General features: G+C 36.1%; 2 protein-coding genes across 20 annotated transcripts in view; one reads left to right on the top strand and one right to left on the bottom strand.

The window, feature by feature from the left end:
* Positions 1-949: 949 nt before the first annotated feature.
* Positions 950-1,585, bottom strand: LOC136039001 (uncharacterized). The gene has a single exon (XM_065722520.1). The coding sequence runs from the start codon at positions 1,583-1,585 to the stop codon at positions 950-952; it is 636 nt and encodes a 211-aa protein (XP_065578592.1).
* Positions 1,586-3,388: 1,803 nt separating this feature from the next.
* The window catches only part of LOC136038542 (repetitive organellar protein-like), a 223,826-nt gene continuing 208,235 nt past the window's right edge, over positions 3,389-18,979 (top strand). For 18 of the 19 annotated variants that reach the window (XM_065721691.1, XM_065721690.1, XM_065721689.1 and 15 more), the window contains exon 1: positions 3,389-3,504. The gene's annotated coding sequence lies outside the window, so the exon portion shown is untranslated. The remainder of the gene's footprint in view (positions 3,505-18,979) is intronic. The other variant, XM_065721680.1, reaches the window with a different exon arrangement.

Below are 18,979 nucleotides of genomic sequence, written 5' to 3'. Positions count from 1 at the left end.
CAATGACTCATATTGTTTTAAAAACTCTTGAAGACTAGACGATGGTGGCCGACATACTACAATTACCAAAAAGGTATTTCTTCCACCATTCACTTCTACTACACAACTCTCAAACAGCATCTAAACATTCCAAATCATAAAATCATTACGTAAAGAAGATGTAAAGTCATCTCGTATAAAAATACCTACTCCTCCCCTCCTAATCTGTTTGCGACTAACACAAAGAAATCAATATCTTTCATTACGCTGAAATGTAATATTTTCATCAAGAAATGTTTCTCAAATTCCTAACACATCTGTTGAAGATACTTTAAAAAAATTAAACAAAAAATTTAGGGCTGTTATTTAGTCCTCTACAATTCCAAAATGACATTCGTTTTATGAATGAACGGATGAATGAAACTTTGTTTACCTAATAATCGCACAATGGTGTCAAAATGGAGCATACCAGGAAAAGGAAAAAATAAATAATAATAAAGGAAAAAAGGCAACTTCAATAGAAAAAAAAAATCAATTATAAAAAGGCACTAAAAACTTAAATAGGAAAAAGCAATTATAAAAAGGCATTAAAACAATTTGACGTATCTAAACTCTGTTCAAAACACAATCTACGCTCCGCGACAACAACATATGGATAAACAACTCCATATCTAGAAACCATACGTCGATATTTGACACAGAGGTACGCCCAGTAGGAACTTGGCGTACCGAAAGAAAATTGATCGACAAGCTCTTTTATCTGACGTACTAAAAACACTCCAAAAAGGCGACAAAGCTAACAAATGGGGCACAGAAAATGCGTTATTAATTTTAAAAAGCACACTCCTTTTATAACGTGCTTTATAAGGAACAAGCAGACCCTACGCCTTGCGAAGCTTTGCACCTAGAAAGTCTAATAAAAGGGCTCGAGCATGCCTTAGGTCACTTCCAACGGGTAATCCAAGGTAACTTATGCTTGGCGACAACTTAACAGGATCACCATCAAGAAAACGATATCTGGGATGGACCGATTGCGTGATATATCAATTGAAACAACTTCACTCTTTCCAGCATTAAACTTCAGCCCTATTTTCGTATATTCGGGACGTAAAATCTCAAAATTTTCTTCAATGCCAGAAATGGTCCGACTGAGGTTCAGGACATCGTCAGCATAATTTAAAAGTGACGAATCAAGGCCTCGAAAAATAAATGATGTCTGAACTTTCTTCTGAGCCTCTAGCACGCTATTATTATAAAATGGACGCGATGTAACCCCGCCCTGCCTAATTCCTTTCCAAGCACAAATTATGGTTTTTGGGGTAGTTTTTGAAACAATAAAATCTTTTTGAACAGGTACTTTAACAAATACATGAAATTTACTATGCATGTGTTTGTAAACACGTAGGATTGAGCGATCAAGCCCACGGTGGCTGGCACTGAGCAGTAGCTGAGGATGTATTCCCGAATCAAACGCCCGTGATACATCATGACCAGCCATAATAACAATATCCTTATTTTCTTCCACGTCTAACAGAACATTTGCAATATTTCGGTGGATACGTTCACGGCTGTAGCTTTTTTTAAAGCTAAACTGATTGTCTGGCATGGAACAAACTCGGTTAATCTCATCAATAACTAACAACTCTAATAATTTACAAATTACTGTAGAAACAGTTATTGGTCGGTACGAACTACATTTACTTTTATCTTTTCCTTTCTTAGGCACAGGGGTCACAATTAGCACAAAGAACGTCAGGAACTAACCCACTATGAAATATTATCTGGGACAGTATTCCTAAATGATGTAATAGATTTAAATCTCCATGTACTAGATGCATGCACACAACTGGTCAATTCCACGTGAACATTTCTTTTTAAGTTTCGTAATGCATTGACTAATTTTTCTTAGGTTTATCGTGAACACTGGCCCAAATTCATAATCACCCAAGGCTATATCCAGCGCCGAGGAAAATGCATCTTGTAAAGTAGTATCAGGGGGTGAAAACTCACTTGTGTGATAATTGACCCATTCATGTTTAGAGGGTGAGGTATAGTCATTTTACTGTCATTCAACTTTCATTCTGCCAATGAAACGCCATGTGTCATTAGAGTTTTCTAACAGCCTATCACTACATTTATCTATAACGTCTGCCTTATGTTTACTAAGAATCTTAGAAAAATTACGCTTAATATAAAGTCTAACATCGTTAACAATACCAAACAGAGGTCTGCCACAATAGTTCCAAATACGATACCAGAATTTAGAAGTTTCACATGCTCGTATAAGCTCGGGGTTAAGAGACCATCTAAGAACTTCAGAAATCTTCTCAATTACCTCTTTAGTATAACCAGATTCTTCAATATACTTTATTGGAGGGGGAATATGAAGGTTTCTACATGCAATGATGGCAACATGGTCACTTTTCAAAGCACGAGTGTCTACCTTAAAGGAGTCAGGGTGATCTATAAGGAAGAGGTCAAGACAAGATGATTCTTTTAGGCTGTGATGCGTGTCACAATCGACAAGATGTTCCAGCCCGTATGAGAGAGATTGATCATGCAATTCCGACCCCTCCTTTTCAGTATTTTGCTGCGAAGCCACATGCTATGATGGACATTGAAGTCTCCAGGGAGGATTATGTCAGACTTAGCGCACTTGCCCCAAATGTCTTCGCGGGATGCTTCAAGGTAGCTAGTAATCTGGCAGGTTGGAGGGTTAAACACTGTACCAAGAATCACTGACTTACTTGGGAGGGTCACCCTAACCCACAAAGCTTCTTTGCCTTCTGAATCTGGTATATTTATGTATGAATGTGGTATACGGCTTTGTAGGTAAACAGCAACACCTTCTCCTCAGTATTTGGTGCCGTCACTGCGCTCATGATCTCGCCTGAGGAGCGCATATCCCTGTATGACAACCTCACTGCTCTGTATGGCATGGCTAAGATTTGTCTCAGCGATGCTCGTAATAAACGGTTCGACTGTGTTCACTAGATATAGGAACTGGTCAAACTTAGATCTGAGACCACGTGCATTGTAGTGGGCCACCGTAAACAGGTCGGTTTAGTGTTTTAAAAGATTAAACTCTTTTATATAAACAGTATCTTATATATTTATGGCTCTCGCCAATAAGGCAGTGTGGACGAAATTCACCGTAAAGACATGTTAAATTTGACCCCCCCCCCCTGACAATTTTGCTCAAAATAAACATTTTGATGACTGAGATACCCAAGACCTTAAAAGGAGGCAGGTTGCCCTCTGAACGGCTGAGGGCCCAAAAGACACTGAAACATATACCTTGTGATCAACTGATCACTGTCTTAACTTTCTAAGAATATACGTCTAATGATGCTGGTGAAAAACAAAATAAAAGAACAACAAAGGAGTGACATATCGCTTTTTTATTTACTGTGACAAATGAAAACATTACATGGATAAGAAAACGGTTTTCTCAGTTGCTCATTGATTCACTTAGTTCATTATCAGTGCTTGAGAAAAAAGGAACTTAGTTTCACTTTTCAAAAAGTAATTATTTCATTATTATCAGTCAGTATATTTTATTTTTTTATTTCGAATTCATTTTGGCGAGCGTTCAATCGCTAGTTGCCAGGCATCATAATATTAATCTACACGAGTAATTCCCATGGTAGGTGCTACCGAGGCCTGGTGATTTCTGGAGCATTTTAAGGGGGTAGTGAGAGGAACATGGTTACTTAAGATTACTGCTGACGAAAATGAAGCCGAAGATTATTGAATTGTTACTAGCATACTGGATACATCCTTCTCAATCAATTTGACTGGAAAGTTTTCTTTCTTTCTTTTTTTGTAGAGCCTTTCATTTTCAAGTGTATTCAGCATTTTTATAATTTAAAATATCGATGTTTCTAATTTATATCTGTCTTTCCTATGCCTTTATAATAAAAGAAGTTAAATATGTTAATGCATATACTTTTTCTTTAATCATAGGCAGTACAATAGTGCTGCCTAAGTAAAGAGCAATGAGGGCTTTATATTCGTTTTTTTTTATAGACCAGGGCCCTTTGTATAGAAGGCGTTGTCGTAGAAACTTAAAAAGGGACCCATTCAATTGGAAATTACTAGTTTCGGTGCCCTTTTTAGTAGTTGAAAGTGACTCGAGGGCAACCAGCCTTCTCCTCCTGCAAATCATTTCCCCAAGCCCATCCAATAAAAATTTTGAGATAGCCATTGAAACTTCGAAAGCGGCTCATCGATTGGATTGGAAATTGAATTGGTTTGACTAGTGTCCTCTTTAATAGCACAAAGCGATCGTAGTACAACTGGCCCGTCCCCCAGCTCATCATTTCCTCCAACACATCCAATCCAAACTTTGAGACAGCCATTTTGTTTAGTGTTGCTGAAATGTCCGATTATAATGCCTTTGAGGATGGCAACCCCCCTCGCAGCCCCCAGGGAAAGGATTGTAGCTTATGCCCCGATGGCTTATAAGGCTTTTCAAACAGTTCGTGGTAACGAACTGTAGTAAGGAGCGACCCGGCTCAATAGTAAACGAAACTCTAAAAAAACTAATTTTTGATCCTAAAATATACATCAAAAGAATCGGATTTTCATGCTGATTTTAAATATATAAGTCTTATCAAATTTAGTCTTCGTCATCAAAAGTTACGGGCCTGAGAAAATTTGCTTTATTTTGGAAAATAGGGGGAAAGACCCCCTAAAAGTCATAGAATCTTAACGAAAATCACACCATCGCATTCGGCGTATCAGAGAACCCTATAGCAATAATTTCAAGCTCCTATCTACAAAATATGGAAGTTTGTGCCCTTTTTAAGTGACCAAAAAAATTGGAGGGCACCTAGGCCCCCTCCCACGCTCATTTTATTCCCAAAGTCAACGGATCAAAATTTTGAGATAGCCATTTTGTTCCGCATAGTCAAAAACCATAATAACCATTTCTTTGGGAATGACTTACTCCCCCACAGTCCCTGGGGGAGGGGCTGCAAGTTACAAACTTCGACCACTTTTTAAATATAATGATGGTTATTGGGAAGTGTACAGACGTTTTCAGGGGATTTTTTTTGGTTTTGGGGGTGGGGTTGGCGGGAGAGGGCTAAGTGGGAGGATCTATCCTTGGAGAAATATGTCATGGAGGAACAGAAATTCAATGAAAAGGGCGCAGGATTTTCTAAAATTACTAAAAAAAAACAATGAAAAATTAAACATGGAAAAGTTTTTTCAATTGAAAGTAAGGAGTAGCATTGAAACTTACAACGAACTGAGATTATTACGCATATGAGGGGTTCTAAAAATACTTTAGCATAAAGAGCGAGGTATTTAAGAGGAAATAAATACCTCGCTCTTTATGCTATAGTATTTTTATAATTTCAATTATTTATTCTACGGCCTTTCTGATTCAGGGGTCATTCTTAAAGAACTGGGACAAAACTTACGATTTAGTGTAAAGAGCGAGGTATTAACGAGGGTACAAACCCCCTCATATACATAATAAAAATTTAAGAATATAAAAGTTTGTTACGTAAGTTAATTCTTAAGTTACGTATATTTTTTACTAATAAAAACATTAGTTAAAAATTAAAATTTATAGTTGCCTTTTTATGTAACTGAAAAATTGCAGGTCGACTAGGCCTCCTTCCCCACCCCTTATGTCTCAAAATCTTCTGACCAAAACTAAGAGAAAGCCATTTAGCCAAAAAAAGGAATTAATATGCAAATTTCATTTTAATAATTTATGTGTTGAGAGCCAAAATCAAACATGTATTAATTCAAAAACGTTCACAAATTACATAAAAAAACTAGTTTTTTTAACTGAAAGTAAGGAGCGATATTAAAACGAACAGAAATTACTCCGTATATGAAATGGGTTGTCCCCTCCACAATCCCTCGCTCTTTACGTTAAAGTTTGACTTTTTGCCACAATTCTGCTTTTTAAAACAATTAAAAGCTTTAGCGTAAAGAGCGAGGGATTGCGGAGGGGACAACCCATTTCATATACGGAGTAATTTCTGTCCGTTTTAAGTTTTAATGTCACTCCTTACTTTCAGTTAGAAAAACTAGTTTTTTTATGTAATATGGAAAAGATTGGGAATCAGAAGTTCTAGTGCCCTTTTTAAGAGTCAAAGTAATCGGAGGGCATCTACCACCTCCCCATGTCTTATTTTCTCTGAATGCATCCAATAGAAGTTTTGAGAAAGTCATCTGTTCAAAAATAGTCCAAAGATCCCATAACAGGACTTTTAGGGTCGACACAGCCCCCAGAGTTTGGGGGTAATGGTTGTAAGCTATTCCTCTGGGGCATATGAGTTTTTTTTTATGGAAGAGATAATCGTGTAAACTTTAGAGGAGGTTCATATTATTATAGTTTTAGTTTTCTTTCAAGAGTTAATCGTGATGGGGAGAAACTAGCCCTCACCCTCCCTAACGCACCCGATTTCCCAAACGCACCCGATCGAAATTGTGAGGTAGCCATTTTGATACCAATAATCCAAAGAGCATGTAACAATGTTTTCAGGGTGGACACAACCCCTTAGAGCCCAGTGATAAGGGCTGTTAGCTTTTCCCCGGGGCATATAAGTTTTTATGGTGGTCGTATAAACTTTGGATTGGACGGGGCTCATGCGATTGGAAGTTGGAAGTTTTAGTGACCTTTTTAAGAGTCGAAAATGAATGGAGGGCAATCATCCCCACCCAAGCATATCATTCCCCAAAAACCCATCTGATCAAAAATTTAAGAGAGCTATTTGTTCAGTATTGTTGAAAGGAACAGTAATTATGTCTTTGGTGGTGTCAACCTCCCCGCAGTCCTAAGGGCAAAGGCTGCCATTTAGGCAATTTGTTCATCGTTTACTTATAGTATATGATATTGAGAAAGGTATGCATACTTGAACTTAACTTTTCAAGAAGACAAAGGGCATTCAGGTGAGCCTTTTTGAGACTACTGAGGGTAGTATTGAAGTAAATCAAAGAACGTCATGTCCATACGGATTGTATAAAGGGCGAGTAACTCAGAAATGACTGAGCATATAAATATAGAATTTTCAGATCAAAAAAGTAATATTTGCATATTACCAATACCCACTACAACTATCACCACTACTACTATCACACCATTCCATTTACAATATTGGGGAGGAATTTGGACTAAATCAAAAGGCGCTATGTCCACACACATTGTCAAAAGAGCGTATCTCAAGAATTGATTTGGGTATTAAGTTGGAAAATTCAGAGAACACTTTGAAGGGGTACATGATCTGACTAAAGGGCAGTATGTGCACACTACTGCTATTGCTACTATCACTGCTACATTTACTCCTGATACTTCTATTACTACTTCTATTGGAACTACTTGTAAGGCTAAGAGCATCGAGGTGAAAATTTGAAAAAGTATATGAACATACAGGTTATCAAAAGTACATACCAGCAAGGTCATAGCAACAGCTAATTGTATTAAGTTGATTCAACGACTTGATAAGAGTGATTTTCTACTGATCAGAATGCAATATGTTAGTATTAGAACTGCTACTAATACTGCCATTATTACTGTTAATAATATTACAGGTAGTATCAATATTACTGCTGTGACTATTCCTACTATTACAACTAACTGATCAGTGTCTTGTGTGCTAAAAGTGGAGATCAAGCCTACTTGATAGAAGGGGCTATAGCGGAGATGACGTAGGCTCAGACTGCAGCCTGATGGGAGTAAAAGTCTGCATCAAATTAAAAGGAAATAAAAACAACAAAAAAGCTCCCTCAAATTTAACCTTCGATTCAGAGAGTGAATGAGCGTGAGTAAGCGAGTGAGTCTGAGTGAGGAGTGTGAGTTTATGTGTTTTTTACGTCCTTTATGAGTTTTGAAAATTTATACTAGCATCCCTTCCATAAAACCCTCTATGCCCCCGGGGTATAACTTACAATTCTTATCCCTCTAGACCAGGAGGGGTTTCATCAACCCAAAAAGCATTTTTATATGATTCTAGGACTATTTTGAACAATATGGTATCTCAAAATTTGAATCGGATGCATTTATGGAAAAGAAAGCCGACGGTGCTTTAGTTGCCCTCCTATCACTTTTAACTTTAGCAGCAGCAGCTTCACTACTACTGCTACTGCCACTGCAACTTCAACAACTTGCGACTTCAACAATTTGCAACGACGGTTGCGACTGTTGATGTTTGCGACCATGTTAGTGATTGCATGCAGCTGTTACTACTTGTGACTGTAATTAAGTGCGAAACAAACTGTGCCTGCGATTAGTTTTAAACAGGCTGATGTAACCAAGATTATGTGCATCATTGTCAAAATAGTGATTTTGATTTACCTCCAACGTCCAAACCTCCCAGAGTTGCCATAACTGTGACCCGTGAGTCTGAGTTGTGGAGTAACACAGGCACCAATTTCTATTGAATAGGGCTTGTAAGCTCTGGAAATCTGGTAAAATGACTAATAGAATTCACCGTTACCATAGCAGATGACCTGATTAAGGGGAGTGAATTTTGCCAAAACGTCCTACTAATTAGGCTGATAAAGAGATAGGATGATTACAACTTCTCCTCATGCCTCTGCATAGCGGTTAGATCAGTTGTAGATCACTAAAAGGCATAACAGAGAGCCTGATAATTAGCCTCGGAGTGCGGTTGGGATGTGACTTGTCCAACTATAAACTACCCAAGGCAAAATTTAGAGATCTAATTCCCCCCCCTCCTAAAGAGGATAAATCGATCCTTATGCCTAAAAACAAAGCTAAGACATTAATGTGTACCTTTGACTCACTGAAAAACTATAGCTCCTTTTGGCAGAGACCTCAATGACTGTAAATCGGACACCCACCAGCCCCCTCTCCAACCATACAAACATAGGGAAATAAAGTCGGTCTTGAAGCCTTGAAAGTATCAGCTCAACTGCAAGGTTAGTTATTACCTCCCATCAGGTTTTCTTAAGATTAATTAAAAAAAAAAAAACTTTACAGATGGCTTTAGACTTTTACAGTTAGAGAAAGGGGCAGTAGTTACACTTTTATTTGTAGTCATTTTTGTTCATTTTTAGCTTTATCTGCATATTCAATTTAATCGTTTTAATTTTAATTTATTCATCCATATTAGTACCTGTTGTATGTTTATTTGCATTTTTTTTTTTCATTTTTCATTTTTTCATTTTAACATGGATTTTCATAATCAATTTAAGTTGCTCGTTTCAAGACTTATTTTATTCATTAGTAACTGTTGTAAGTTTGATTATCATGGTTACTTATATAATATCTGTTCGTTTTGGGTTTCATTTATGCTTTAGTAGTAATTTCTGATTATTTTGAGTTTGATTTATTATGGGTTTTTATTTCTGTTGATCTTAAGTTGGACATGGCCTTTATTTTCCTTTGAAAAATTCTTTTTCGGAATGTTTTGTTATTTCTTTTTAAATTAATTTCTATTCGTTTTTGATGGTCAAAGTTAAATTGCCCTATTTCGCAGTCAATTTTTTTTTCAACATCAAAGTTTCATCGAAGCATCAAAACTAGAATAAAAGTAACAATTTCAAAGTAACAGAGTATCAAAGTAAAGAAACTATTAAATTTTTAAGTAAAAAAAAAGTACCGAGGCAGAAAAAGTGTCAAAGCAGCAATATGCAACTTCAATAAGTCATAGCCCTTGCCCCAGGGGCTGGGGGAGGAGTTTGCCAAGAAAGTATAATGATTTGGCCTTTGAAATATTTTTAACAGAATAGCTATTTCAAAATTTTGACGGGATGCCTTGGGAGAAAAGGAGGTGGGGGCTGCTTGCCTTTTGATCACTTTTGAATCTTAAGAAGCTTCAATTTTCAATCGAATGATTAATTAATTAATTAATTAATGATCCAAAATTAATTAGACGACCTTTTCGACAAAAACCTGACATGTTCACGAAGAGCAACTTGCGTAAGTTATAGCCCTTGTCCTGGAGGCTCTGGGGGATTTTTCAACCCCTAAGTTATACTTATTTAAATTTTTAGCTATTTTGGACAAAATAGCACTTTCACAACTTTGATCAAGTGCATTGGGGAGAAAAACTTGAATCTGGGGGGGGGGGATGATTACCCTCCGATCGCTTTTAACTCTTAAAAAGGCACAAGAAATTTTGATTCCCTCATCGAGTAACCCTCCTCCAAAGTATGTACGACCACCCCTTCCATAAAAATTGTATATGCTAAGAATGGACAGCTTGCATAACTTACAGTCCTTGCCCCAAGGACCTTGGCTTAAAAATAAAATTAGAACTTCTAATTTTCAATCAAATGAGCCTCCTGAAAATTTTATACGACCACCCCTTCCAAAAAATTCTCATATGCTCCGGGGCATAGCTTACAGCACTTACGCTTGGGCTCTGAGGGGCTGTGTGAACCCCAAAAGTATTGTTATATGACACAAGGACCATTTCGAACAAAATGGCTATCTTAAGACTTCGATCGGGTGACATTTGTAGAAAAAAGGCTTAGGGGGCTAGTTGCCCTCTGATCACTTTCGACACTCGAAAATAGAGCTAAAACTTTCAAACTTGAATCAAACGAGCCCCCTCTGAGGTTTATTTGACCACTCCTTCAATAAAAACCTTATATACCTTGAGGCATAACTTGAAAATACTTGAATCCGTGCAGGTCCTTATGACAAAATGTATGCGGATAGTGTGTTTTGATTTAGTTCAACACTGTTTAAACATTCCCCAAAGTCTTTGCCTGGTTCCCTTACCTTTTATTAGCAGTAGTGGTAGTGCCAATAGTAATAGTAGTAGCAGTTGAATTAGTAGTAACCTTAGTTTTAGTAACAGTAGTAGTACACCCTTTCGACAACCTGGATACAGACGGCGTGTCGCGATCCAGTTTAACTTTCCCCTTAAATATTCCCAGAAAATTTTACCTTCACATCCTTAGCCATACTTGTAAAAGCAGTCGCAGTAGTAGTAGTAGTACTAGGAGTATTAATACTACTTCCTGTAGAATTAATAGTAGTATTAACAATAATAGCACTAGTACAAGTCGCAGCAGTAGTATGAACGTATTGCCTTTTTGTCAGTTGGACATCCCCTCATCAAGCCCTGGAAGTTTCAAACTAATGCAATCAGGCGTTGTTATATAATGTCCCATATGCTCTTTTGATAACCTGTATGTTTAAAGTGAGTTTAATTTAGTTCAGCTTCTTTCTCAAGACTTCTTGAAACCTGCATCTTAACCTTAGTAATATTTGCAATAAAAGCAGTACCTGGAGCAGTAGTAGTAGTGGGAATAGCAGTGGCAGCAGTATTATAAGTAGCTTTGCCTTAACCGATCCTCCCCTTTAAGCATGCCCTGAAAGTTCCAACTTAATGTCCTAAGTTCCAACTTAATATATTTTTGAGGTACAACCTTTTGACTATCTCCATGCACATAGTGTGTTATGTTTTAGTTCAAATTTTCCTTTAACATTCTCACAAATTTTTACCTTTATACTTTTAGCCTTAATATTACTGGTATCTTAGAATTAGTGGTAGTAGTAGGAGCAGTAGTAGCAGTAGTAGTGTTGTATTTGTAGTAGTGTTGTATTTGTAGTAGTGGTAGCAACAGTAGCAATAGCAGTATTAATAATAATAACAGCATGTACGTACTGTCTTTTGTCAGTTGAACCAGGGGCACAGCTAGGGGATGGGAGGAGGTTTCTCCTCCCTTCCCCCAAAATTTCAAGGTGCGATCATGCAGCGCCAACTCCTTAGAACTCTTACCTATTTAGCTTGGAAATTTAATTTGTGTCCGCAATTCTCGGCATACTGGACGATATAGTCGGTACATTCTTTATGCCCCCCCTCTAAACTCGAAACTCAGCTTCACCCCTGAGTTGAACATCCCTTCATGATGCCCTGGAAGTATCAGCCTGATACGGTAAGCCATTACAAATATATTGTTGATATGCCTATTTGACAATCTGTATGCGTACAGTATGTTCTAATGTAGTTTAACTTTTCCCTAAACATTGTCAGACTTGACAATGTAAATTTTCATTTAATATTGTTAGGCTGGGTAGTACTCGCTACAGCAACAGTAGTTGTAGTGGTAGTAGGAGTAGTTGCAGTAGTAGTAGTAGTATTTGTAGTAGTAGTAATAGAAGTAGTAGCAGCTTGTAAATATTGCCTCTTTGGTCAATTGATTATCCCTCTCATCATTTCCTGGGAGTTCCAAATGAAGACTCTCAGACTTGGTAGTACTCGCTACAGCAGCAGGAGTTGTAGTGGTAGTTCTAGTAGTAGTAGTTGTAGTAGTAGTAATAGTAGTATTAGTAGTAGTATTTGTAGTAGCAGATTGTAAATATTGCCTTTTTGGTCAATGGATTATCCCTCTCATCATTTCACGGAAGTTCCAAATAAAGACTCTCAGACTTGGCAGTATTCGCTACAGCAGCAGTAGTTATAGTGGTAGTAGTAGTAGTTGTAGTAGTAGTAGTTATAGTAGTATTAGTAATAGTAGTAGCAGTTGTCACAGCTTGTAAATGTTGCCTTTTTGGTCAAATGATTACCCCTCTCATCATTTCCCGGAAGTTCCAAATTAAGACTCTCAGTCATCCATGGAGTTCCATCCTTTTTATAACAAGCGTGCAAATAACATGTTTTGATATAGTTGAATAGTCCCCTCAACATTTATGAAAGGTTCACCTAAATTTCCTTTGTCTTTTTGGACACTAAAGGTCAATCATTCCCACCTATCCTCAGTAGCCGATATTACATGCTTATAGCCCTTGCCCCACGTGAGGATGGGGGGGGGGGAGTGGCATCTCCAAAGACAATGTATCCTACCTTCCGACTATGTTGAACAGAATGGCTATCTCAAAATTTGATTAGATGTGTTTGGAGAATTGATGGTTGTGGGAGGTGGGCTGGTTGCTCTCCAATCACATTTGACTCTTAAAAGGGCCACTAGAAATTTAATTTCAATCAAATGAGCTACTTCTGAAGTATCTTCCCCAACTCCTATGCTAAATACCTTTGTAAAAAATATAAAATAAATAATTTATTCATTTTGCCCACATCGCTCTTTACTTAGTCAGCGCTATTCCGCTGCCTATAATTGGATTTGTATTTTCATTAACCTAGCCTTTATGAGACAAGAATTATATAGAAGAAAATGATATATAGTCGAAGGGTCCTAAATAGGCTTCTTTGGTCTTTGCACCAACTCTAGATTTTGTCCCCGATTTTTTTTAATTTCACAAAAACTGCGATTAGTTGCAGGTCACTATATTTATAAGAATTGCAGATGACATCATCTTTCTTTTCTTTTTTTTTAGTCTAAATTCTTATCTAAAGCTCAAAGAATATTTATTATCCTTCAACAACAACTTTTTGCAATCAAAACATTTCTTTATCCGTTTTAGTTCTTATCTAGTTTTGCAACTCCAATGAACAAGTCATCTATTATCTTCGTCATTTATTATCTGCACCAACTTCATTCCGAAATATACGTGTAATAAGTCGACAATTGCCATTTCCTGCAAAAGGTTCCATCAAAGAGAAAAGGAGACGTTGTTGACCTATCCTTCCGCATTAAAAAGTTCGCACGTATTTCATTGGTTAATTTCAGTGAACAATATTCACAAGCCACCAATGATATTCCTTATTTCTAGAAAGAAGAATGGCCATTTCTTTTTAGAACCGGGGTAACTAATGCTGAGCTACAGATCCAGACTGATAAAGAAATATAATTTATGGAGAGAGAAATAACTCTGCCTTTTAAAATCTGATTTATTCTTTGTGAAAAATATTCAACTGATAAAAAAAATGTGTTTTGAGTCACATCATTTTTTTTTGCAAACAGATTATTTACATACAATTAAAAACTCACCTTTCCGTAAATTCTAAAATTCAGTTAAAATCATCAACAATTGTGAAGAAAAAGCAGATACTAGTTAAATATATTAAAGAAAGAAAGGAAAATAAATATATTAAGGAAAGAATTATTGCGTCGAAAAGAAGGTTATATCCCACTTTGGTTTCATTAAATTTCTCTGAAATTATACAGAATTTCACAGAATTTATATTAGAATATTCGATAGGGTGCCGACTATAATTTACGTTTTTTAAAAGACATACTTTTTCTTAGATATTAGCTTAAAATAGGCCTTGGGCCTCCAATCTTTGTCATTATTTATTTAGCAAATATAAATAAATAAGTTCATTCTCCTGTCATTGAGAGAATATCAATTGTTAGCCCTGTTCCATGGGTATTTTTATCAACAGTTATCTATAAACTAACAGCTTTTCTTGGGGGGGGATAAGTGGTTGCTTTCAGGTGGTTCACTGAGAACATTTACTTTGTGTCCCTTAAAATGAGCAAGCTTTACATTGGTGTATGTTAAATGTTTTTTTATTTCCATTTCCATTTGCCTTTCCATTTTAATTAAAATAGAGTCAGGTAAAAGTTTTCGTAAGACAGTAAACATCAAAAAAAGAAAGCAGATTTTTGTAATAAATAGAATATAAGTTTTCCAGTTCCACATCCTGAAGTCTTTCTCAAAAGAGAAAAAGAGGGGGGGGGGCAATTTAAACAAATTAGCAAATACACAGAAATTCGAGAAGAAAAAAAAGAATACAATTAAAATGAAAGCGAAAGAAATTCCGACTTATTAAACATCAAATATTGAATCTAGCTTGTCTCTCTAAAATACTAAGTAGGCGCATTTCGATTTCGGACACTCGTTTTATCACTGAAGATAACTCCAATAAATTATCACTGGATAATCACAAGGCAAAAGAAATACAACAACTGTATATTAATTCAGTTGAGGGATTTGGAGGAGTTGAGCCCAAAATCTTACTTTAGAAGCTTCAATCCTAGCCCTGAATAATCCCTGAGATATTACGAGTGGAAAAAGATTCAAAACCTCTGTATTGATTAGTTTCAAGGGAGAGGGGTTGTTGGGGCTATGAAGCTATGGGGCCAAGGTCATTCCTTAGGTTTCTCAAGTGTGTAGGCCAAACATTTTATGATTAAACAAATACCACAATTCTTCGATTTAGAGAGCATTCCAAAACCATATACGAAATACTTACTGAGCTTTTTGGTTTAAAAGAGTTACATGATCGTTTAACATCCTTTTTAAACTGAGCCTCGAGCAACTGGAATCAATAGAAATGTAAAATGTATATGCTTTTTAAGAGGGGTTTCAAAACTTTACAGAATTTTGCAAATATTTATACCAAAGTCTTTCTAGTATATTCACTTCAAAAGTTAAAATATATCATCCTTTTCACTAAATCCTATGCCTGTATCTAAGTAAGCTATTTATATAAACTGTTTTTCTTTTACATTTTGTTGCTCTCGTCAATAGGGCAGTGCAAACAAAGTTCACCCCGCTGACATGTCCTTTTTGACCCCTTTGATTATTTTGCTTTCAGTAAAGATATTGATGCCTGAAGTACCAAAGACTTCAAAAAGGAGGCTGGTTGCCTTCTGAACGGTGAAAATATACAGATTTTAATCAACTGATCGATCTCCCAACTTCCTGAGATTATCAAACAGTTCCTGGCTCAATAGTAACCAAAACTCTAAAAAGCGAAATTCTGACACCAATAGTTACATCAAAAGAATTGCATTTTAATGCTGATTTTAAATATATAAGTTTCATCAAGTTGTCTCACCCATCAAAAGTTACGAGTCTGAAAGAATTTGCGTTATTTTAGAAAATAGGGGGAAACACCCCTTAAAATTCGTGGAATCTTAACGAAAATGACACCATCAGATTTTTACCGTTTTTTACAGATTTTAAAGTTTTTACTGTTGTAAAAAGTAGAGTTGAGAGAAAGTGTCAAACTTTAGCGTAAAGAGCGGGGCGTTGAAGAGGGAAAAGCCCCTTTCATATACGGAGTAATTTCTGTTCGTTTTAAGTGTTAATGTCGCTCCTTACTTTCAGTTTAAAAACTTGTTTTTTTTATTTAATACATCTAATGAGGCTGGCGAAAAGATAAAAGACCAGCTATGGTATGACATATCATCTGTGTGTTTTCCGTGATAAATAAAACCATTACAGAGAAAAGAAAAAGGATTTCTCAGTTACTCACTGGTTGACTCAGTTCACTATCAGAGCTTTTAATAATAATAATAATTTATTTTTGACCCGCTACAAAAAATCAAAGCGGAGTATCAATAAAAGAAACAAAACAAACACTACACAAAACAGAAAAAACAAGAAACTAAAGCAAACGAGTAAGGCCTCCGTGGGCGGGCAGATACTTATAAGTAGACTGGGGTATTTTGCCAGCAAGCTCTGTGAGCTTCGACCCAATATCCAGGAAACTATAAATAGATATGAGGCTCCTATTCCTATACCATGGAGGCAGATACAATAGAAAACGGGAAAAACGGAAATAATAAGAACGAATTGAACTGACATCTTTTTTATGAAAAATAGGGTAAATACCAGAACTATCAGAGCTTAAGAAAACTTAGCATCAGATTTCAAAAAGTAACTTTTTCATTATTATTAACCAAGCAATGTTTTTATTTGGGATGCATAAGCTCATGTTGGACTATCTTTAATCGTTAGTTGCTGGTTACCATAGTATTAAGATACATGAGTAGTTCCCATGGTGGGTGCTACCACGACCTGGTAATTGCTGTAATGATTCAACGGGGTAGTGATGGCCATAGATGCGTTATAGTGATTGAAAATAGTAAAACATGGTTATTTAAGAATACTGCTGAGGAAAATAGAGCTGAAGATTAGTTAGTTGTTATTGGCATACCAGGTCCATCCTTTCTAATCAGTTTCTTTGGAATTTTTTCTTCAAAAAATTTTATTCAAGAATAATTCCATAAACAGAGATACAGGTGAATTTGGATTGAATTCAATTTATGATAATTTACTAAGTTCAAATAAAGTAAATATCACCTCAACTAAAAGCTATGACCTCTGTCCACGTAATATGTCAGATAAATCTAATGAACCGGAACCAAAAAGATCAAAGAGATTAGCCTCCGCTGTTGCATTGAAAAAAATAAGAGCAATAAACTATATGTAATTAGTTTATTAGGTATAAATTTTGTTTGGCTTTATTCATGTCTTTTAGTTTTACTGCTGACGATGAACACTGTATATGTGATCGAAATATCCAGTTAATTTTGTATCTATTCACTGTCAATAAAAAGGTTTCATCCCTATTTTGAACTGTTTTACTTTAGAGCCTTTCGTATCCAAGTTCATTCAACAGCTTTATATTTTCAAAAATCAATGCCCTAATTTACATTCTTCTAATACAAAATAAACACAAAAAAAGTGCACATATTAATTGTGAAGTTTTTGTTTAATTACTAGTAAAACTTCAAATGAGTCACTTACCTGAGCGCCGAGCAATATTTTTTTCTGGAAATGTGGCAGTTTCCAAAATAAATTTTAATATTTCTGTGTTACGCAATATAACCATAGAGAACAGAAAGTTGTTTTGTACAAAATGTGGCGACTCAAAAAGTTTATGTTATTTTTATTCCATAAAACTCCATAAAAAAAAACAATTAGCTTTGCGTTCGGTATTGGCTTTGACGATATTCTCAGTATCATTATTGGTGTTGAATATCGGTGTTCCGAAACGAAAGGGTGTTTCGTAAACTGTCTTTCGAAAATGGAGTTAGAAAGCAGCAAAGCTCTTCTGGTGATTTTGCTCTTTGGCCATTTTTACTGAGCCTTACAGCTCAGTAAAGGGGTGCCTTAAAAGTTTAAAGGGAAACTGGCTGTGATTGGGACAGAATTATCCCAATGCGTATGTTCTTTTTTAAATTTATGTTCCCTGTGCAAGTTTTTCGTATGTTACTTTTGTTTTATAGTTTTAAAACAAATTCACGAAATTTTTTTGGTCGTTTTTCAAGATATAGAAAAAAAAGATATTTTTTTTTTCTTTTTTTTTTTTTTTTTTTAGAAGTACCAAAAAGTAGCCTACTTATTAAAATCCATGGCGGGTAATTACCCTTTGCTACATTTGTTTCCCTGTCCTCAAACAAACAAACTGTTTTCAAACAGTTCGCGGTAACAAGCTGTAGTAAGGAGAGACCCGGCTCAATAGTAACCAAAACTCTAAACAATGGAATTTTGATACCAATAGCTACATCAAAAGAATCGCATTTTAATGCTGATTTTAAATATATAAGTTTAATCAAGTTTAGTCTAACCCATCAAAAGTTACGACCCTGAGAGAATTTGCCTTATTTTAGAAAATTGGGGGAAACGCCCCCTAAAAGTCATAGAATCTTAACGAAAATCACACCGTCAGATTCAGTGTATCAGAGAACTCTACTGTAGAAGTTTCAAGCTCCTATCTACAAAAATGTGGAATTTCGTATCTTTTGCAAGAAGGCAGATCACAGACGCGTGTTTGTTTGTTTTTTTTCTCAGGGGTGATCGTATCGACCCAGTGGTCCTAAAATGTTGCGAGAGGGCTCATTCTAACGGAAATTAAAAGTTCTAGTGCCCTTCTTAAGTGATCAAAAGAATTGGAGGGCACTCCAACTCTCACGCTAATTATTTTCCCGAAGTCAACGGATCAAAATTCTGAGATAGCCGTTTTATTCAGCATAGTCAAAAACCTTAGAACTATGTCTTTGGGGACCACTACTCTCCCACAGTTCCCGTGGGAGGGGCTACAAGTTACAAACTTTGAACAGTACTTACATATAGTAATGGTTACTGGGAAGTGTACAGACGTTTTAAGGGGGATTTTTGGTTGGGGAAGGGTTGAGAAGAGGGGGATATGTTGGGGGAGCTTTCCATCGAGGAATTTGTCATGGGGGAAGAAAATTTCTATGAACGGGATTTTCTAGCATTATTAAAAAAAAACAATGAAAAAATATATATGAAAAAGTTTTACAACTGGTAGTAAGGAGCAGCATTAAAACTTAAAACGAACATAAATTATTACACATATGAGGGGCTCAACTCCTCCTAATACTTCGCTTTTTACGCTAAAGTATTTTTAGTAATTTCAACTATTTATTCTATGGCTTTTGTGATTCAGGGGTCATTCTT

The sequence above is a fragment of the Artemia franciscana genome, chromosome 18, assembly GCF_032884065.1.
Source record: "Artemia franciscana chromosome 18, ASM3288406v1, whole genome shotgun sequence".
Taxonomy (NCBI): Eukaryota; Metazoa; Arthropoda; class Branchiopoda; order Anostraca; family Artemiidae; genus Artemia; species Artemia franciscana.
Note: the sequence above shows the minus strand (reverse complement) of the source record. Positions and strands in the feature narration are given on the sequence as shown.